Consider the following 23108-nt stretch of genomic DNA (forward strand, 5'->3'; position numbering starts at 1 on the left):
ATTACACTGGCAAACGGTCAGATGGATACTGAATAATTGTCTCTCCTATTTTGCACTTCTGCTTCTACTTTAGACCTGATGAGTCCTGAAGGACTGAGCATAGACTACCTCCATAGAAGCATGTTTTGGACTGACAGTGGATTGGATAAAATAGAAATGGCCAAAATGGATGGATCTGGCCGGCGAGTTCTTGTTGACACAGAGCTGGTAAATCCCAGAGGAATAGCAGTGGACTCACTTAATGGGTAGGTTTCACATGAAGCTATCAAATTTTTACAGCTGTAGAGTTTTCCAGAAGAAACTAATTTTAAAATATTTGACCTGTGTTCTTTACATTTAGACATACACAGCCTGTGTAGACAACAAGATTATAGTGTTTACAGTACATCAAGCCAACAGCGAGGTTTTCTTCCCAAAATGTTAACATATGACAACCATTTAAATTACACAGTATGGCATCATGTTGCACAGATGTTGGTACCACACTATATTGTAGATCTGGAACACTTCTCTTTTTAGGATGGAGAAAATTTATGTTGCAGCAAATTGAAATGTGTAGAATGCCTCACTGACCAGTGGCAAAGTTGGAATAGAATTAAACCAAAGTACTGAAAGCAACTGTTTCCTTTTCAGATAGCCTCAGAAAAGATCATGGGCTGTTTTGTAAAAGCTAAATGACAGGCTCCCACTGCCTTTAGATTAGATTCGCTGACTTGCTTGCATTAATGCTTGTCCTCTTATCCGTTCCCTTCAGCAACCTTTACTGGACAGACTGGAATCGTGAAGCTCCCAAAATTGAGACTTCTCGCGTGGATGGAACGAACAGAAGGGTGCTGGTTAAAAATGACATTGGTTTGCCCAATGGGTTGACATTTGACCCATTTTCCTCCCAACTGTGTTGGGCTGATGCAGGTATGCCTTTTGGTTTTATTTTTAAAGGAAACCATTTTAAAAGGATCGAGTTAGTTGACGTTAAATATTTAAAATACAATTGTAGGTCATGAAGAATATAAACAAAACTGAGGATTCCCGCTTTGGGAAATTTACTATTGAATACTAACTAGCTTTCTCCTTGCACTTGCTCTCATTGATTGGGATGAAAAGGAACCAAAGATCTGGAGTGCATCTTTTCAGATGGCACAGGAAGGCACGTGGTGCAGCGGGGTCTAAGCTATCCTTTCAGTATCGTTGCCTATGCAGATCACTTCTACTACACAGACTGGAGAAGGTAGGGACCAAAAACATACTGTTAATTTAAGTATAACCACGGCATTTTGTCAGACCCAATAATTGAGGAACCAATCCTGCTAATCAGTAGTCAACTGTTACTTTCCCAGCAGAACTGCAGCAAGATCAGTTAGTAATTTTGGAGGAAAAATCTTTACACAAGTGGGATTACAATTGCAATTTTTTGCCACAAACCATTGTGAAAGCAATGTCCGTAGGTTATTTCAAAAGGAATTTAATTAATAACCTGCAGAATATGAAATGGTAAGAGTAGTCAACAGGATTGCCTGCTCCATCATTCATTATGATCATGGCTGAGTATCCAACGCAGTAGCCTGATCCCCTAATTTCCTTTGATCCCTTTAGCCCCAAGAGCTATATCTAACTCCTTCTTTAAAACATACAGGGGGCGATTTTCCCAAAATAATTCTGTGTCCAACGGGCAGCTTTAATATGGCGCAGGAGTGTAAAGTACTGCAAGTAGCAGCCTGTATATGAAATGTAAACATTTTACTTACAATTTCTTTAGTGGCCTCCAGTGGTCTTTTTCAAGCTCAAAATAAAACTAACATAAAACAGAAAATGTTATACATAACAAATGTCAGAGAAACTTCAAGGCAGCTATCTAAATGAGGGCTTCACATGACATGTTTATAACTTATTTAAACCTCTTGATTAGACCAGTGTCTGGAGACCACTCACTGGTGTTGTATAATTCTCCTTTCCAATAGTTCCAAACTTGAATTCTGTGTTCAATTTCTTGCTTTTCAGAGATGGAATTATCGTTGTAACCAAAGATAGCGACCAGATTACTGATGAGTACTTGCCTGATCAGCGATCACATCTGTATGGAATAACTGTGGCTTACCCTCGTTGTCCACATGGTAAGAGGATAAAAGATTGAAAGTTCCTTACCAGGAAATAATTTTTTTTCAATTTAAAATTCTTAGGCTTTGCAATATTACCGCCACCAACCCCCCCTATCTTTAAAACATTGTGTTCTGAAAGCAATTCCTGTGGTTCCAAAAGGTGGCACGGTGGCACAGTAGTTAGCACTGCTGCCTCACAGCGCCAGGGACCCGGGTTCGATTCCCGGCTTGGGTCACTGTGTGGAGTTTGCACATTCTCCCCGTGTTGGCGTGGGTTTCCTCCGGGTGCTCCAGTTTTACTCCCACAATCCAAAGATGTGTGGGTGAGGTGGATTGGCTATGCTAAATTGCCCCTTTGTGTCAGGGGGACTAGCTAGGATAAATGCATGGGGTAATGGGGATAGGGCCTGGGTGGGATTGTGGTCGGTGCAGACTCGATGGGCCAAATGGCCTGCTTCTGCACTGTGAGGATTCTAAAAAGCCTAATATGAAGTTGCAGCCACATTCTATTTCTAATACTAACATATTATAGACTTACTGCAGCCTCTCATTACTTTACATCCCAGAATTTGAAAAACAAGAATAATTAAAACTTAAGGTTAAAAAATGTATTACAGGGCTACTCTTATTTTTGCTGCCAGAATTTGATTTTGAACTTTAGTTTCAAGACTGAGGTTTAGAAACATAGAAAAACTACAGCACAAAACAGGCCTTTCGGCCTACAAGTTGTGCTGAACATATCCCTACCTTTTAGGCCTACCTATAACCCTCCATCCTATTAAGTCCCATGTACTCATCCAGAAGTCTCTTAAAAGACCCTATTGAGTTTGCCTCCACCACCACTGACGGCAGCCGATTCCACTCACCCACCACCCTCTGTGTGAAAAACTTCTCCCTAACATTTCCCCTGTACCTACCCCCCAGCACCTTAAACCTGTGTCCTCTCGTAGCAGCCATTTCCACCCTGGGAAAAAGCCTCTGAGAGTCCACCCGATCTATGCCTCTCAACATCTTATATACGTCTATCAGGTCTCCTCTCATCCTACGTCTCTCCAAGGAGAAAAGACCGAGCTCCCTCAGCCTATCCTCATAAGGCATGCCACTCAATCCAGGCAACATCCTTGTAAATCTCCTCTGCACCCTTTCAATCTTTTCCACATCCTTCCTATAGTTAGGCGACCAGAACTGAGCACAGTACTCCAAGTGGGGTCTGACGAGGGTCTTATATAGCTGCATCATTTATCCCCGGACTCCTAAACTCAATCCCTCGATTGATAAAGGCCAGCACACCATACGCCTTCTCAACCACCTCCTCCACCTGCGGGGTGATTTTAGAGTCCGATGAACCCGGACCCCAAGGTCCTTCTGATCCTCTACAGTACTAAGACTCTTTCCCTTTATTTTGTACTCCTTCATCCCATTTGACCTGCCAAAATGGACCACTACACATTTGTCTGGGTTGAAGTCCATCTGCCACTTGTCCGCCCAGTCTTGCATCCTATCTATGTCCCTCTGTAACTTCTGACATCCCTCCAGACTATCCACAACCCCACCAACCTTCGTGTCGTCGGCAAACTTACCAACCCATCACTCCACTTCCTCATCCAGGTCATTTATGAAAATGACAAACAGCAAGGGTCCCAGAACAGATCCCTGGGGCAAACCACTGGTGACCGACCTCCATTTAGAAAAAGACCCATCTATACCCACTCTCTGCCTCCTTTGGGCAAGCCAGTTCTGGATCCACAGGACAGCAGCCCCTTGGATCCCATGCCCTCTCACTTTTTCTAGAAGCCTTGCATGGGGGACCTTATCGAACGCCTTGCTAAAATCCATATAAACCACATCTACCGCTTTCCCTTCGTCAATGTGTTGAGTCACATTTTCGAAGAACTCCACCCGGCTCGTAAGGCATGATCTGCCTTTGACAAAGCCATGCTGAGTATTCTTGAGCATACTAAACCTCTCTAAATGCTCATAAATCTTGTCCCTCAGGATCTTCTCCATCAGCTTACCAACCACTGAGGTTAGACTCACCGGTCGGTAATTCCCTGGGCTATCCCTATTCCCCTTCTTGAAAATAGGAACCACATCTGCAATCCTCCGGCACCTCCCCCGTCTCCATTGACGACGCAAAGATCATCGCCAGAGGCTCTGCAATCTCTTCCCTCGCCTCCCACAGTAACCTGGGGTACATCCCATCCGGACCCGGCGACTTATCTATCTTGATGCCATTCAAAGATTCCAGCACAACCTCTTTGTTAAAGTCCACACACTCAATCTTTTCAGTCCACCGCAAGCCCGCAGTACATCCACCCAGGTCCTTCTCCTCTGTGAAAACCGAGGCAAAATACTCATTAAGCACCTCTGCCATTTCTACTGGTTCCGTACAGATTTTCCCGCCTTCACCTTTTATAGGTCCTATTCCTTCATGTCTCATCCTTTTACTCTTCACATATTTATAGAACGCCTTAGGGTTTTCCTTAATCCTACCTGCCAAGGCCTTCTCGTGACCCCTTCTGGCTCTCCTAATTTCCTTCTTTAGTCCCTTCCTACAAGCCGTATACTCATCTAGATCCCTATCTTCGCCAAGCTCTCTGAACCTTTTGTACTCTTTCTTTTTCTTCTCAACTAGGTCCCGCACAGCTTTCATGCACCACAGTTCCTTTAACCTACCAACTCCTCCCTGTCTGCTCAGAACGTTGTCCTGTAGAACTCTAGACAGACATTCTTTGAAAAACTGCCACCTCTCTTCAGTACATTTCCCCGAGAATACCTCCTTCCAATTTACTCCTCTAATTTGCTGCCTTCTGTCTTCATATTTCCCCTTACACCATATAAACGCTTTCCTAGCTTGCCTGATCCTCTTTTTCCAATGCAAGGATAAAGGAGATAGAGTTATAATCGCTATCCCCAAGATGCTCTCCCACTGAGAGATCTGACACCTGTCCAGGTTCATTGGTCAGTATCAGATCAAGTACAGCCTCCTCTTGTAGGCTTGTCCACATGCTGTGTCAGGAAACCCTCCTGAACACACTTAACGAACTCCTCCCCATCCAATCCCCTTACCCTAGGGATATTCCAATCTATGTTTGGGAAATTAAAGTCTCCCATCACAACAACTCTGCTATTATTGCAACTCTCCAGGATCTGTTTTCCTATCTGCTCCTCCACCTCCCTGTTACTATTGGGCAGCCTATAGAAAACTCCCAGCAAAGTGATCGACCCCTTCCCACTCCGAACTTCCACCCACAGAGACTCTGTAGACAATCCCTCCACAGCATACACCTTCTCTACAGCTGTGACACTATCCCTGATCAGCAGTGCCACTCCACCCCCTCTCTTGCCTCCCTCCCTGTCCTTCCTGAAACATCTGAATCCCGGCACCTGGAGTATCCAGTCCTGTCCCTGAGACATCCAAGTCTCCGTAATGGCCACCACATCACACTTCCAGGCATCGATCCACACTCTGAACTCATCCCCTTTATTCACTATACTCCTGGCATTAAACACATCTCAATCCTTTGGTCTGAGCTCTCCCCTTCTCTATCCCCCGTCTATCCTCCCTCTTGCACTGTCTGTAACCCTTCTCTGTTTACGAGCTAACTTCCTCACTCCTAGTCACCTCGTCTCGATCCCCTCCCCCCAACCTATCTAGTTTAAACTCTCCCCAGTAGCCTTAGCCAACCTTCCCGCCAGGATATTAGTTTGTGCGAGGAGTTTTCAAAGCAGAGTTTGCATAGCTAGGTCATGACAATCTAATCCGTCGATGGAACTCATGAATCAGAAGGTCATGAATGGAGTTCAAGCCGCATGTTCACACAATGTAAGCTGACATTTCAGTGCAGTACAGAAGGAGTAAAGATATTCATGGGTACATGAATAGGGAGGGAATAGAGGAATATGGACCGAGTAAGGGCAGAAGATTTTTTTTTTAGTTTAGTTAGGGCATCATGATCGGCGCAGGCTTGGAGGGCTGAAGGGCCTGTTCCTGTGCTGTACTTTTCTTTGTCCTTTGTTCTAAATAAAACAAAGTTGTTAAAGCAAGGTTCTCTATCTGTTTGAAGTTTATTTATTAGTGTCACAAGTAAGCTTACATTAGCACCACAATGAAGTTACTGTGAAAATCCCCTCGTCGCCACACTGGCACCTATTCGGGTACACTGAGGAAGAATTTAGCATGGCCAATGCAGCTAACCAGCACGTCTTTCGGACTCTGAGGGGAAATTGGAGCACCCGGAGGAAACCCACGCAGACACAGGAAAAACGTGCAGACTCCGCACAGGCAGTGACCCAAGCTGGGAATTGAACCCAGGTCTCTGGCACTGTGAGATAGGAGTGTTAACCACTGTGCCACCGTTGGCTCAAGTGGGCCTGAAATATTTTGTGGAATTAATTCAAAGGATGTTCTGGTGTCCCGATCAATATTCCTCCCCCAACTGTGAAAATGCAAGTTGAAAAAGTTTCCAATTTTTGGGATGTAATTTTATGAGGCAATATTAATATTTATATAAATTTGTTTTTTTATATCACGCAAGTCACATTGAACCAACCGTGATCTCATTTACTTCAATTACATTGGCAAATATTTTAAGAATTGGTATAACAGAAATGGTGATGAGAATTCTCCTTTAACTTAAAACATCAATGAAAGAAAAGTCCAACTTTGATATCCATCTGTGCAATTAGATTAAAGGGTACGGGTGTTTAAGCAAATCCTTCCCACAGTTTTGGCTTGAGCTATACCATTATTACAAAGGCCAAAATGCTTGTTCGAAGAAACTTGATGGAACAATGTTTCTAAAATCTTGTAAAATCAGTCTGTTCACAACTTTGTGCTGCATCTGACCCTTCGCAGTGTTTCCAACCTTATACTGGTGCCATCTCTAAGACTGCCTATTTCCACTGCTGTAGCATCACTCGAGTTTGCCCCTCTTGCAACCCATTTGCTGCTGAAACCAACATTTACACCATTGTTACCTCTAAACTTGACTATTGCCATGCATTTCTGGCTGGCCTCCCACATTCTACCCTCTGTAAACTTTTATCTAAAGCTCTGCTGCCCGTGCCTTAACTCACAACCTAGGGTGGGATTTTACGGCTTTGCTTGTCCCGAAACTGTAAAATCCCAACTGAGTTCAACAGACATTTCCATTGTCCACCCCCTCCGATTCCATGGCAGGTGGGACAGCAAAATTCCAGCCCAAGTCTCATTTCCCTATTGCGTAACTATTTTGATTGAATTTTTTGAGGAGGTGACCATGTGTGTAGATGGGGATAGTGCAGTCAATGTCGTTTGTATGGATTTCAGCAAAGCCTTTGACAAGGTCCCACATGGGAGACTTGTAAATAAGGTAAATTCACATGGGATACAGGGTAATTTGATAAAGTGGATTCAAAATTGGTTCAGTTGTAGGAGACAGAGGGTGATGACAGTAGGCTGCTTTAGTGACTGGAAGCCAGTGTTCAGTGGTGTACCACAGGGATCGTCATTTATATAAATGACAGTGTGGGGGAAAGGATTAGTAAATTTGCGGATGACACAAAGATTGGACGGGTGGTGAATAGAGAGACGGAGTGTCCTGGGCTGCAAATAGATATGGACGGAATGGTCAAATGGGTAAATAAGTGGCAGATGGAATTTAACTGTGAAAAGTGTGAGGTGATATAGGTTGGAAGGAGTAATTTGACAAAGTATTCAACGAACGGAAGGACACTAAGAAGTTCTGTGGAACAAAGGGACCTTGGCGTGTTCATCCACAGAACTCTGAAAGCGGAAGGGCATGTTATTATGGTGGTGAAAAAGGCATATGGGACACCAAGACAGGAAATCATGTTGGAGTTGTATCGAACCTTGGTGAGGCTAGAGTATTGTGTGCAGTTCTGGTCGTTACATTATCAGAAGGATATGATTACACTGGAGGGGGTGCAAAGAAGAATACCAGGATGCTGCCTGGGATGGAACATTTAAGTTAGGAAGAGAGGTTGGATAGGCTTGGGTCGTTGGAGCAGATCAAGATGTACAAGATTATGAGAGACATGGACAGAGTGGATAAGGAGCAACTATTCCCCTTAGTTGAAGGGTCAGTCACGAGGGGACATAGGTTCAAGGTGAGAGGCAGGAAATTTGGGGGGGATAGGAGGATGGTAGAGGCAGGTTTGCCTCACATCCTTTAAAAAGTATCTGGATGAGTACCTGGCACATGATAATATTCAGGGCTATGGGCCAAGTGCTGGCAGATGGGATTAGGTGGGAGGGAGTTCAAATGTTTCTAATGTGTCAGTGTGTACTTGATGGGCCTCTTCTGCACTGTATGGTTCTATGGTAGAACTCAAGTCAAAAAATTATGGGGATAAACTCCATTTTTGCTCAGAGTAGGATATGAGTTTAGAATCATAGAATCCTTACAATGTAGGAGGAGGCCATTCGGCCCATTGAGCCTGCACCGACAACAATCCCACCCAGGCCCTACCCCCATATTTACACTGCTAGTCCCCCTGACACTAAGGGGCAATTTACATGGCCAATCAACTTAACCTGCACATCTTTGGCATGTGAGAGGAAGCCCAAGCAGACATGGGGAGCACGTGCAAACTCCACAGTGACCCAAGGCCGGAATTGAACTCAGGTCCCTGGCGCAGGGAGGCAGCAGTGCTAACCACTGTAGCACTGTGCTGCTACCCTCCCCCTACACACCCAAAATAATTTTTGTTTAAAGATTTTTCCTCGTCACCACCATTGCTTCTTTTACCCTAAATCTGTGCCCTCAACACAATGGGAATTGTTTCTCCCTATCTACTCTGTCCAGACCCCAGCCTTGTTAATTAACAATGTATTATTTTAAGAAAAATTAGTATCAAACCAACACAATTGCCAAGACTCAGTGAAATTGTGTGGATGCATTTCTAATAGAAGTCCATTAGTTACGTCCAACTTTTTCTTTCCTTTCTGGCAGGAAGAAAATAATGACTCTGCTGGTAATGACGACTATGTTTCAACTTAATACAAACGGAGGAAAAGGAGATCTCTATTTGGAGCAGAATGCTGCACAGATTGGTGTATACTTTTCCCCCCATGGTTAGTAGGGAACCAAACTGAAAATGTGTTACATAGCTTCCATACCTCATGACTTAAAAGAAAACACTACTGTGCTGCCTTTTGACTGATATATTGGAAACAATGACTGACTGGTACAAATACAAGCCTACCTGATCGGAAATTTAGGAACACAAGCTTAAACAGTAGTACTGTGCTGGATACATAACACAAGTATGCGATGCAGTGGAGCATAAGAAAACTACAAACACTTAAACGATGGTTTAAGGGAAGATGGTAATTTTTTTTTCTAAAGTCTGTCAAAAGAAGTTTCAATTTCCTTCCCATCACCCAGAATTTACTGGCCTCTCATTCTTCAATCAGCTTCAAACTGCAATCGATCGTGATTTTTAAAAGTTTGACATCTTGAAACTCAGCAAGATTTAGTTATTCAGCCGATTGTTACAACTTTGTCAAGGTGCATACAATACAGAGATGAATCAAATACATGAATGTACCGTAGTTTGATGAAGCATATAAATAGCTTCTGCTTAGAGTGAAAATTTCTCTTTAACCAAAATTGCTTTAACCACAAAGCAATGTTATAAATTGAGCCAAAGCTTGGTACATCAGCGGATTTAATCTGGAACAAACTACAGTAATACAGGTTTTATTTTGTGAAATGCCTGCGTATCCTATCAGTAAAGCAGCAATTTGAGTGTCATTTATGACTAGCCTGACATATTCTGGCTGCGAGACACAAATATGACAGACAAAATCCAAAATGTCAGGTGGTCATGTTCGATCGACCATGGCAGGCAATGAACTAATACTTACAGTAAATCACATTACACTTGGGCTATTTATTTTCAAAAGCATTAAAAATTGCCAAACTATTTCAAAAGTTATGATTCAAATTTAAGAAATCTCTTTACATCATGAATATTTTAGTAAAGTTAGGCATCTTTTTCCACTAAAGTTAACTTCCATTTTAAAAGATCAGCTATGATCTTATAGAATGGCGGAGCAGGCTTGAGGGGCCAGATAGCCCACTCCTGCTTCTAATTCTTATGAAAAGAACTGGTCAGATTCTGCAGCTCATTCCTGATCTTTACGGTTGACTCTGGCACAGAAATGCAGTTGTGCATCGACTCACTCTAGAACTATTATATATTTCCGAAGTGTAGACTGTAGTTTTTAATTGGCCTATTTAATAAATGAAGCCATGGATCTCAGCAAAGTTAACTGATCCAGTGCTGATGCTGTCACAAATTTTAGTGGTTTTACAACATATAGATTCTATTCAGTATAGTTCTGACGCAGTATCCCTGCAAGTAGAAAATAATTTACATAAAAGATACCCAGCAACTCTGGAGATGAGTTAGATATTGCGTTATTGTAGGTGAGCATCAGAGCTGTGACCCTTCCCTGCCGTTGTCCTTAATCCTAGAGAACATAGTCCACAAACTAGACTTCAGACATGCAGCATTTTCAACCTGTGCTCCTCAAAAGGACCCGGGCAACCAAAGCAGACAAGAGATGGGCAGGGAGAAAAGCATCCAGATAATCTAAACATGTTTTTTCCTTATTAAGGTGCAGAAGGTTCAAAATTGAGTTGGGAAATTATCAAAATATTTTGCAACAGGCATCCAACCTTTGTTACAGATTAAGAGTAGTAGGGGTAGGAAATAACATACCAATTTAATACTTAACATTGTTAATTTCAAAATATGAATTATTAATCACTCAAATCTTTTTAAAAAAACATCCCGGTAATAAAAAAACTTGAAAGAGGAAGGTTGCAGAGAGTTCAGTTTAATCCAGGCATTTTCAGATCTCATAACGTGGAACTAATTCTTCTTAAATGCAACTCAATTTTAGATTCGGCCTATCACAAAGGTATTCTATTGATTAATCACATATTAAATGGCCTGGATTATGTGGTCAATGACGAGAACTGTGCTCATTGTTCATTTTGCTTAAGATGACCAGAGTTTCAGTGGGCTTCTGAGTGGCAATTTACAGTTGTAGACAGTGAAATCTCCGGGGGATCCAAGACCTGTGTGAGCAGAGCAAGCACCCAAGTCTCTTACTGAGGCATGCAATGTCTAAACCAGGAAGTGCAAGTCAGAATATTAAATTCACGCAACTTTCTTTGGCGTATCTATTGGCTAAGCACCATAACTTCACACCTTTCACATGTTTCATTAGTCTCTCAGTGAGATACTGGTGTTGCAAAGCTTGCAGAGGAACAGGGCAAATTGAACAGGAATTTCCTGATTTCTGTTTTACTGCGGATGTTCAGATGCCAGTAGCTGCTCTCTCATTTACTAAATATCAATGAGTGCTGATAGACTCAATGTTACATTGAGACAAGATTTTGTGGTAATAAATGTTATGAAGGAATAGAAATGTTTCCTTTGCCTTAAAAGCTCTTAAATACCTTAGTTATGTTTTAAAATTGCTAAAATAGCTTGGCAGTAGACATTGTATGTGTAAAATCTGAGAGTGATGTGCACTATTGATTCATATTAGTTACACAATGTTTACTCCCAGTCTAACTAATATTCTCAAAGTATCAAAACATCATAAATATGAGAAGACATGCAACTATTTCACCAGGATAATACGTCACTTTAATGTGCACAAAAACTGACAGGTTGAATTAAAAATAATCTGAACTCTTCAATGATTTCATTAATTCATCCACAGTGCACATTTTGCTTTTCTAGCATGCTTTCCAACATTAAGCTAAAAATAATCCTGTTTTTGTTTCTAAACTGCTCCAGGTGGGGACAAGCAATAGCTTGAGCCACTTCCAACTGGCTCAATATGGGATTCTCTACTGGTTATCATAGAAAATAGTATAAATTATTCAGCTTTTCTAGTTTTGCTATTCACTGAAAAAGAAATTAAGCAATATGTTGATCAGCACAAGTTCTCATTGTTTAATGTATCGATAAACATTTAATAAAAGAACATGCTCTCAAACATTTGTTTTGTATTGGTTTCATTTTACAGCGCACGTTGTAGTGTTATTCCCTGCAAGGTGTTTTTTTTCTTGCAAGGCATAAACTATAATTTTAACACAACCTGAACAGTTTAAATTTTGTACTTTTTGCTATGTCTTATTGTAAAGCATATACATCACTTGGAACGTGTGTAACTAGACAATATTCTTGTAACCACACTGTTGTAACTTTGTTCCAATTTAACAATAAACTGAAAAAACACTTCGTAATTTTTCAAGCTCTTTTAGCATTTATTCCATTTTAGTGAATCGTTTACCACTGTCAGTTTACTTAATCACCTCGGCTCAAAAGTTAATTTCCTTCTTTTCAAGTCTAGCTTCAAAATAAAAATGAGACACAGTGCAAATTGCCAACTATTTCCACCTTTTAATCATCTCCCAACCTTTCCAAGCCTGTGATCAGTTTTGGGATCAGCTATTATTGACTGAACAGCTACAATAGCTTCATTAATCTTGGTCTGAAGGTCTCGTAGCTCCTCTATATGCAGCAATCGGAGGACTCTTGCAGCCTCATTCAAGGTGGCATCTGTTAAAGTCAATAGATGTGTCAGTAATGGTATTTCTGGCAAAATTCACACCAACAGCTAGCAATGGAATCAAGCAGTTTAGAAAGCTAATTTGAACGTGCTTGGAACAGATGTGACTGGTACACAATAGGATTATCTGATAATGGCATAGCAAGACCAACTTACTAATTCTGGAGTGTAAATTTCTCCCAGCACAAAAATAAACCTGTCGCAATTGCAATTGGTACCTTCACAGGAATAGACACCGTACAATGCAAATCAGTGCTAAATTGTAAGCTTGTGATCTGCAAATACCAGAACAGGCATTAATACAGTGAAATAGCCAATACTTCTACCATGATGTGAAAATGACTGAATTGAAATAGGCCATTCAGCCCCTTGAACATGTGCTCCATGTACACATGTTCAAGGGGCTGAATGGCCTACTCCTGCTCCTTGTGTCCTATAATGTTTTGATAGGCCATTTAGGAAGGAGATGAGAACTTTCTTCACCCCAAGAGTGGTGAGCCTGTGGAATTCATTACCACAGGAGGTACTTGATGGCAAAACATTGAATGTATTCAAGAGGCGGCTAGATATAGCACTTGGGGCGAATGGGATCAAAGGTTATGGGGAAAAAGCAGGATTAGGCTATTGAGTTGGACGATCAGCCATGGTCGTGATGAATGGCGGAGCAGGCTCGAAGGGCCGAATGGCCTCCTCCTATCTTCTGTTTCTATGAACTGAATCTACATCTTTCGTGTATACGAGAAGCGAGATCATTGAAGAAATCTAGGCTATCCTTCCAGTACAAGATTATTTTAAAAATACAAGGACAGAGAGGAGAAACTTTTTAAAAAGCACAGCAGATTGTGAGGCTGAATGCACCAATGTAGTTAATGATTGAAACCATGTCAAATTCTAACAGCTTAGATTGGTGATTGAACTAATGGAAAACAAAAGAAATGAGACATCTAGGATTAGATTTACTGCTCTCCAAAAGTTAAACACCAATGCGGATGGAATAAACTGAATAGATACGTAACTTTATATGATTTAATCACCTGAAGAATTAGTATATTAATAGTAGAAACCAAAGATTACAAATAATACTGAAGAAATCCCATAACATAGGATCTCAATTTGATGAAATGGAAAGAAAGACAAGTTAAATATCTTTTTAAAATGTTGATGGAGGTGCATTTAAATTGTTCAACGCGTGTTTGATTTGGAAAGTAAATGATCATCATAATTTCAACGCCATAATGGATTACAATATGTAACGAAGACAAAAGGATATAGTGTATTATCCACACGGTCATACTAGGAGGTTTGGACAATTCAAATAACTGGTTTAGATAAATGGAGTTTAAAAAACTTCCAGTGTACATTTCCAAAAACCAAAAAGCCTTACGCCACCTTGAAAATGCAGCTGCATGAATATCCCTCAACAATTGATTATTTAGTACTGCTTTCTTTGTCACTGAATTCAACTGTGAACAACTAAACTTGGTAGTGGAGAACAACTGATTTAATCATACTGAACTAATTATGAAAGAAGTTTGGAATGTGTAATGTGAGAATATAATAATTACATAACTGGTTCTTCCAGTTCAACACAGAAATTCACACCCTTACCAGTTTACTGATAACAAAGATATGAGCAAAGGAGTTGGGATGAAAAACAATTAGATCGTGATGCAATGGGAATTGGGTCCGTGTATCATGTGTCTTTTAATAGAGAAGTTCAGTGTGATGAATTTGAGCAAGGGTCAAATGCGTCACATTGAACATTATTCAAGGTTATACTCTCCAAGCTGCTGAGCAGAACCACCTGGGGGTTACAGTTCATGAGTCACCGTAGGTCCCTGTCATTGCCATAAAATCTCATACAGAAACAAATAGGGCATCAGTATCTAGTTAGAACATACCAAAATAAAACTAGAGCACCTTCCTTTCCTCATACAAGACCTTGGTCTGATTGTATCTGGAATACTGTGCCCAGCTTTGGTGCTTTCACATCGTGGCAGATATACCGTAGAATAGAATACCTGCAGTGCAAAAGGCCGCCCTTCGGCTCATCAAGTCTGCACGACTCTCCCTCAGAGTATCTTACCCAGGCCCTACCCCTGTAATCCCATGCATTTTCACCGCTAATCCCCTAACCTACACATTTTCGGGCACTAAGGACAATTTAGCATGGTCAATCAACCTAGCCTGCACACCTTTGGATAGTGGGAGGAAACCGGAGCACCCAGAGGAAACCCACGCAGTCACGGGGAGATCACGCAAACTCCACACAGACAGTCATCCAGGGATGAAATTGAATCCAGGTCCCCGGCATTGTGGGGCTGCAGTGCTAACCACTGTGCCACCATGCTGCCCAAATATCAAAGCCCTGAAAAGATTTGAAGGAGAACTACTCAACTGATACCTTGGCAAAGCACCATTAGTTATTAGGACATGCTTACGCAGTTGGGACTTCTAACTTTGAAAAAGCATAGAGGTCTTTGATATGGCTGATGTCCTTAAAACAATAAAGCTAGATAGCCTGAGGACAGGGGGCAATGAGTACAAGTCGTGAAAACAAGAGAGTTGGGATGGATGCAAGAATGCAATTCTTTTTACAGAGAGCTGTCAACTTTCGGAATAAGTTGTGGTGTGCACAGTGACTGCTGATTCACTGCAAGTGTTCGAGAAAGATATGGACCAGTTTGCATGTGTGCAAAGCATTAAATTGCAGAAGATAGGTGGATAAATGAACAATGATACCAGTCACTGCAGTCTCCAGGAATTTGTTTACTGGAGACTGGGATCAAACAGGAATTTGCAAGAGGTCCTTCCTTAAACTGACTTTTAACTCCTCTGAATTCTTGCTTCTCCAGGATGTTAGTGATTGGCAATATTTAATAAGGTGGAGCTTGTACCATATCAGGATGGGACAGGCTTGATTAAATAACTGGCCTTTTCCTGTCCTTCTCCCACAACTTTAAGTACCAGAAGGTTGGTGATGGGAATGTGGTGGATGTTGTCTACATGGATTTTGTGAAAACATCTGACAAAATACCACGAAAAAGGCTGATTAATAAAATTGAGGTTTCTGGAATAGGCAGGTCAGTGTGAGCTGGAGTAAACAAATTTGACTTGGGGACAGGAAAGAGTTGTGGTAAATGGTGGTTTTTCAGAATGGAGGATGGTAGACAGTGGTGTTTCCCCAAGGGCCAGTGTGAGAACCACTGCTTTTTTGATATGCATAAATGACTTGGATATTGGAATGCAGAGTAAAAATGCCCAAATTTGACGATAACACCAAACTTGGAGGTGCGACAATGAAGATTATACCAATTGACTGCAACAGGACACAGATGAGCTAGCAGAATGAGCAGACATGTGGCAGATGGAATTTAATACAGAAAACTGTGGAGTGATTTTGGCAAAAAGGTTAGGGGAAAGCAATACAAACTTAATGGCACAGTTCTAAATAGTGTGCAGGGTTAGAGAGTCGTAGGGATTCATATGCATAGATCTTTGAAAGTGGCCAGACATATTGAGAGAGTTGTGAGCAAAGATATGGGATTTTGGGCTTCATAAATAGGGGCACTGAGTACAAAAGCAGAGAAACTATTCCGAATCTTTGTAAAGCTCTAGTTAGGCCACAATTAGAGTATTCCATCCAATTCTGATCACTACACTTTCGAAAAGATGTGAAGGTCCCTGAGAGGGTGCAGAGTAATCAGAATGGTTCCAGAGGTGAGAAGGTTAGGTGGAGAAGCTGGAATATTGTTCTTCTTGGAGCAAAGCAAGTTGAGGGGAAATTTAATTGAGCTGTACAAGATTGGCAGGTTTAGATAAGGTAGTTAATTTTTCTGGCTGGCATGAGTGTGATGAGCTGCACTTGGCAGTGCCTTTATAACTATGACTTTATGTAGACAAGTTATAGAATACTCTCAAACCAGTGCGTCCAAGATTTGCAATCCAATGTCATTCTGCTTACCTCCAGTATCAAAGCCAAGTAAATGCTTTTCCAGAGATACAGTTAAACCCTGAAAAATAAAATGCAAGACTATATCAGCAAAATCCTTGCTTCACTTCCATTCAATGAGAAGTTGTTTCTAGTGGTTGGCTGCACAGAGCCAGAGCTCCACACTTTTACAACCCTTTCCTAGAAATAAATCTTCACCACAGCATCAGTTAGTTTACTGTAAACAGTAAAACAATAAAGGTTGTTTAAATACTAACATAAGACAGTAATTTTAACTCGCAGAGGCAAGTTAATGTTCAGTGCAGAGCTGGTTCATGAACATGAAAGTTAAAACTTGAGGATAATCAATGTGAGAGTCCAGATTAATCTACAGGGCAGAAAAATACATGGGAACATGCCAACTGGCAGTGCTTCATGCTGATGATGAATTTTTAGAGAATCTGGTATGCATTTGTTGACAAAGGTCAGCACAGCCTGATCGGGTTTGTTCCTCACCTGTTCTTCTCGTGTCATATAGCTACTGCATCACTCTCTCTGCCTGTTCCCTGTACAGCTTGCAGGACTAATGGCTAGGATGTGGCTTCTGTGGGTAGGAACTGGAGAACAATGGGAATGGTACAGAAAACACGTGGGAACTGTGTTAGGCACTAACCTCAGATTGGATCAAAGGGGAACGAATGACTAAAACGGGAGACTGATGATAAAAATCGTGGCGAGGGAACAATGACGCTTTTGGAGAGGGGCATGTGAGGGAAGCCTGAAGTGGTGCTTTGGAGAAGAGGTGAATGAAACTGGAGGTATGCTTTTGGGTGAAAGAGGAAGACAAGTGTCAGCATTAAAGAGAATGTAGGGAGAAAGAATACATGAACTAGAGGAGTGGAAGATGAGCACTATAACTGGGCTGGAGGGAGAACAGTATGAACTGGAAGGGTTTGAGAGAATACTTTATCTGCTGAGACTACTTTGAAGATGTCTTTGGTGCTTTGTAAAGTTTTCGCCATTGGTTGGATAGATGGTATTAGTGCTGAGGGGGGTTAAAGCGCTCTGCTGTTTCCATGAGAAACCTGAAATATCTTTTAGGGGCAGTCAGTTTGGTTGGACAAAAACCATACTATTACCAGTGGTTTGTCTCTGCTGAATCTTAGTTCCTTCCCTTTCTCTTTTCAGCACAAATATCAAAGTTTTTAATCAGCCCTGAGTGGAAAGAAATTTTGAGATGATCAAACAGTAATCAGTTGTCAGGTTTGATCATTATTAGTGATTTATCCATTGCAGTGCAAAAACTGCACCGAATATGCCATTAAATAGCAGGATAAGGATTCCTTACCAGCCTACATAAGGAAGCGTGCCCTCTTTAGCTGCCATGTTACCAAATGCTGCCTTGAGAAATGTCTCTGCAAAAGGGTGCAGAGGGGTTTGTATGGTGTACCTGTCTCAGAAATGGATCTGAAGGGAGTTGAACACTTTTGTTCACTAGGGCAACGAGATGAAAGTAAGAGCAAACAGCTGGTGTCGTTTTTAGGGAAGTGTTGATTTTGGAACAGAAGGTGTCAAGTTCCTGAGCTCGTTCTGCCATTCAATTAGAGCCTGGCTAATCCGTATTCTAACTCCATCTACCTGCCTTGAATCCAAAGCTGTTAATACGCTTGCTGAACAAAACTTTTATTAAGCTCAGTTTTGAAATTTTCAATTTCAATGAATGGTATTGAAGACCTGTGATTTGGTGCCTGGTATTCTAAATGGGATTCAACCAGAACTTGTGTGCGCACCGACCTTCAACTATCTTGAGCTAAAACATGCCTGTTTTAAAGTGTCGATAGCTGTCACATACACGAACACAATGTTACAATTGGCCATTTAGGAAGACAGATTGCATGATAACTATTATTATCTTTCAAACAGTTTCACACAGCGAAGTTACAGAGCTATAAAGTCATTCCATTTCATAGATTAGTTTGCTTTGTTTGACAGATAAGCATCAAAGCCAACGCAGACAGCACAATAGGTCAACATGCAACTGCAAGGCTGAGTAATCTGGAAATATTAGTGCTGAGATGAAAAATAACTTCCTATATCGAGAGAGATAGGTCCATTGTAAAACTGTGCTACAGCAGAGGGGCCTTTGTTCTGTTCCTCCTTCACCCTAAATGGACACTGGGAAATTGCTTTCTGTTAAAACATAATGGGATCCACTGCCCAAGTACTGCTGTCTCAAAGCGCCAGGGAGACTGGTTCAATTCTGGTCTTGGGTCCCTGTCTGTGTGGAGTTTGTATGTTCTCCCCATGTCTGCGTGGGTTTCCTCCGGGTGCTCCAGTTTCCTCCCACAGTCAAAAGATGTGCAGGTTAGGTGGATTGGCAATGCTAAGTTGCCCTTTAGTATCCAAAGATGTGTAGGTTAGATGGATTAGCCATGGCAAATATGTGGGGTTACAGGCATAGTTTTAAAGGTTATGTATGAGTGTCACAAGTAGGCTTACATTAATACTGCAATGAAGTTACTGTGAAAATACCTAGTCGCCACACTCCGGCGCATGTTCGGGTATACTGAGGGAAGATTTAGCATGGCCAATGCATCTAACCAGCACGTCTTTCGGACTGTGGGAGGAAACAGGAGCACCCAGAGGAAACCCACGCAGACGCAGGGAGAACGTGCAGACTCTACAGAAACAGTGACCCAGGCCCGGAATCGAACACGGGTCCCTGGCGCTGTGAGGCAGCAGTGCTAACCACTGTGATATCGTGCCGCCCATTGTGGGTAAGGGCCTGGGTAAAGTACTCTGTCAGATAGAGTCAGTTCAGACTCGATTGACTGAATAGCCTCCTTCTGCACTAAGGATTCTATGATTCTACGGATGACCCATTCACAGAAACATTATCTGACCACATCTGCTACCAGCAAGGCATTTCCCACTTTATCAAAGGCCCCATTATACAGCTTATTTTCTGCACACAATTTCTTTCTTTCCTCATTCTGACCATTTTGTTTTGACCAGGTGGTCTATAGAAAACCTAGTCACTTTGCTCCTTTTGTACTGCACACTTCAAAGCCAGACAAACTTTGAAGGAAGTTTATTCTGTGCCAAAGAGTCTATTCCCTCTATACCTTGGGTATTCCAGACAAACACACATCCTACTTCCTTCCTTGTGCGGTGTATCCTTCTTCAAAGCTGTTGTTATCCTTCTTTCTCATCACTGAAGGTTAACCATGTTTCTGACACAAAACAACATGATTTTTAACTGCTTCAACAGGGTAGTCTAGTCATTGTGATGTAACATTTCTATGTTATTCCAAAACTGGTTAAATCAAAGCATTCCTTTTCTGGTTCAATCTTTCTGCACTAAGTAATTTTCTTTCTCTGTGGTCTTATTTTAAAATCCTCAATCCTGCTTCTCATTTAAAATCAAACCAAAACTGAGTAACAAAAGGTTCACAGAGTCGTACATCTGATTCAACTATGTCGGTTTAGCTCAGTTGGTTGGTCAGCTGGTTAGTGATGCAGAGCGATGCCAACAGCATGGGTTCAATTCCCATACCAGCTAAGGTTACTCATGAAGGCCCATCTTCTCAACCTTTCTCCTCACCTGAGGTGTGGTGATTCTCAGGTTAAATCACTACCAGTCACAGCAACTTTACCTATCATACAAATCAAAGCTTAAAACAGGAAAACTGTCATTCTGAACCACCTTTTAAACCAGTGTTTACCTCTTTTGATCGGTTTGCTTTTGCAATGGCATCCGGGCTTAATCGCTCTTGCACCAAAATGCGAATAGCCTAAAATCAAAATTTTACAGGTAAGGGAAGGTGATTAAAAAAACCAAACCGAGAATGCAGACTTCATTGGCCCTAGTTCAATTACAGGTATCACAAAATACAGTTTATCAACTGAGAGAAGCATTTTAATATAGCTTAGATATATATTTAATAATATATAACCTGTTGATATTGTAAGACAATTCACACAGTTGACTAAGAATTTACAAATTTCATGGCTAACATATGGAATCAATTCAACAAAATGGTTTATTTACAACTCTGCTGGGAGCAAAGCAGTTAGCCCCATTGCTTACAGTTTTAAAAGATACTTGTGCATTTCAGTGCTTCTATCTGTTTTTTTTAAAGAGTATACGATGACTTGAGACATTATTAGTAAAAAATATAGATACAACAGCTGGCTAAAATAAAACGAAGATGCTCTACATAAGATTAAATCAGCTTTAAAGTTTATTAGTGCCACAAGTAGGCTTACAGTAACACTGCAATGAAGTTACTGGGAAAGTCCCCTAATCGCCACACTCCAGTACACTGAGGGAGAGTTTAACATAGCCAATGCACCTAACCAGCACATCTTTCGGACTGTGGGAGGAAACGGGAGCCTCCGGAGGAAACCCATGCAGACACAGGGAAAAGTGCAGACTCCACACAGACAGTGACCCAACCGGGAATTGAACCCGGGTCCCTGGCTGTGAGGCAGCAGTGCTAACCACTGTGCCGACATCATATTGGTCCAGTAGCTACTGTTAAAGAAAATACTTTTCTTTTTCACTGGAAAATGTTCTGCAGAAACATGCTTCCTTCAAAATATGAGTACATGGACATTTGATATATGAAGTACGACAATTGATTGTACCAGAACTTCCAATTTATTATCCCAGCAGTAGTGCTTCCTGATGGGAGCACAAAGGCATTAAATCATACTACATTCATCTTCAGTACTTCAACTAATTCACTGTTCTATCAGTTCACTAATAGGGCAGTTGAGCAGCAATAGGAAGAGTGAGCACTGACCCAAGTCCCCAAAGTTGATAAAAGACAGACAGCAGTACCAGTTGCAATGAGAGGCAGGACAGCAAGGAAGAACGAGAAACACAATTGAAAGGGCCATCCTATGCAATTGATTACAGCCAAAGATAAATCATGTTGCACTGCCACCAACTTTGAGGTTGACCCAGAAGACCAAAATCAGTTAATGCATCACAGAATAAAATGAACGGACAAACTACCATAAAATACTCAGTAAAAATTTCCACTGCTTTCTTCTCTCACCAAGTGATGTCTCATCTATGTGATTTCAACTTCCATCTCAATTCACCAGGCTCTATCTCCAGAGTTCATTACCCTCCTAATGCCCCTAATCTCTCCCTCCATTAAAACCTTCTTACCCATATTCACAGCCACTTGCTTGACTTTGCCATCTCACGTGGCCTCACTACTCCCACCATTTAATCAGACGAAGCCATATCTGATCACTTCCTTGTATCGTTCTCCACCCATGACCCCCTTCATCCTTTCTACTCCGTGTCCATTGTTATGATCCCAGCTGACATTAATACTGGACAAATCAGATCCCAGACTGAAATCTGGATTGCTGGATCCTAATTTTTGAATAGTTTTTTTGGGGTATAATTTTAACACAAAAAGAGTAAACATTTATTGAAAAAGAAAAATGAATATTACACAAGACAAAAAGGTTGGAAAGTTCAGTGGCCAATCACATACAAGGGACGGGGCCACCCGATGTTCCACCTCCTTGGAGATGGAATGTTGGCATCTGCTACAATTTTGGCGGGTTCCACACAGATACTTGCCATTTCAGGCCATTCAAAAAGAAAGATTTGGAAAGACAGTATCACAACCAGCAACAAATCTCAAATTATATTTACATATATATCTTTTGAAATGCCCATCTTAAATCAAGAATAATTGAATTAAACAAGGCCACAGTTGGGGAGAAAGAGGAAATATTACTCGCAAACTAAATCAACAAAATGTGTTGCATTCAAAAATGAGAGAGAAAGGAAGATGCTGATAGAACCGGAAATTAACCTGAACTATTCAGTTATATTTGTTCATTTCTTTTTTTAAAAACCGTCGAAATCCACACTGGTCTTGGAGGTGGAGGCAAAAGCAAGTGATTTCCAGCAAACCTGCTCACCACAAACTAAATATGTCATTAGAATCTGCAGGAACACTACGCCTTTCAGCTAAAACCTTACAAGATTGCAATTTCATCTATTAGTTACAAAGAGTGGCTGAATTAGTGAGTCACGCTAGTTTACAAAAAATACAATCTCGTTTTTTCTTTCTGGCACTATTCACTGCAATAGGTATTAAGAAATGACTTGACAGCCCCTTGTCTGTGCAGCCTACCTCCGCTAAGATCCATAATGGGGATCGCAGCCCCCTTTACCTTGTATGCAGGGATGTTGGGACTCTGCCTGGGTGAAGCTGACCCTGACGATAGACGCTGGGAGTTGAGCTCAGGCTCGTACTGTTGCCATTCTCCAGCCATTTGCAGGGAAAAACCATCGCGTAATCCCCCAGATTTAACTCCTCAGCATCGCTTTTGGATGGGAACGGCGTGGCTTTAATCACAGAGACAACCATCCGTGCCTTAGGCAAACTGCAACTCGTGCTCCCAGACATAATAATTTACATTGAACTTTCCCTTTCCAAAA

General features: G+C 41.4%; 2 protein-coding genes across 2 annotated transcripts in view; one reads left to right on the forward strand and one right to left on the reverse strand.

Annotated features, from left to right (window-relative positions):
* nid2a (nidogen 2a (osteonidogen)) overlaps positions 1–12377 on the forward strand; it is a 145445-nt gene extending 133068 nt beyond the window's left edge. The window contains exons 33-37 of the mRNA XM_078233935.1: positions 74–245; positions 755–912; positions 1105–1228; positions 1999–2111; positions 9053–12377. Of these exons, the coding sequence (XP_078090061.1) occupies positions 74–245; positions 755–912; positions 1105–1228; positions 1999–2111; positions 9053–9063 (578 nt within the window). The 3' untranslated portion in view covers positions 9064–12377. The remainder of the gene's footprint in view (positions 1–73; positions 246–754; positions 913–1104; positions 1229–1998; positions 2112–9052) is intronic.
* Positions 12378–12507: 130 nt separating this feature from the next.
* rtraf (RNA transcription, translation and transport factor) overlaps positions 12508–23108 on the reverse strand; it is a 31074-nt gene continuing 20473 nt past the window's right edge. Inside the window, exons 6-8 of the mRNA XM_078233934.1 lie at positions 20356–20424; positions 16664–16712; positions 12508–12689 (exon numbers count right to left, since the gene is read on the reverse strand). Coding sequence (XP_078090060.1) covers positions 12535–12689; positions 16664–16712; positions 20356–20424 — 273 coding nt within the window. The 3' untranslated portion in view covers positions 12508–12534. The remainder of the gene's footprint in view (positions 12690–16663; positions 16713–20355; positions 20425–23108) is intronic.

The sequence above is a fragment of the Mustelus asterias genome, chromosome 18 (genome assembly GCF_964213995.1).
Source record: "Mustelus asterias chromosome 18, sMusAst1.hap1.1, whole genome shotgun sequence".
NCBI classification, from domain to species: domain Eukaryota; kingdom Metazoa; phylum Chordata; class Chondrichthyes; order Carcharhiniformes; family Triakidae; genus Mustelus; species Mustelus asterias.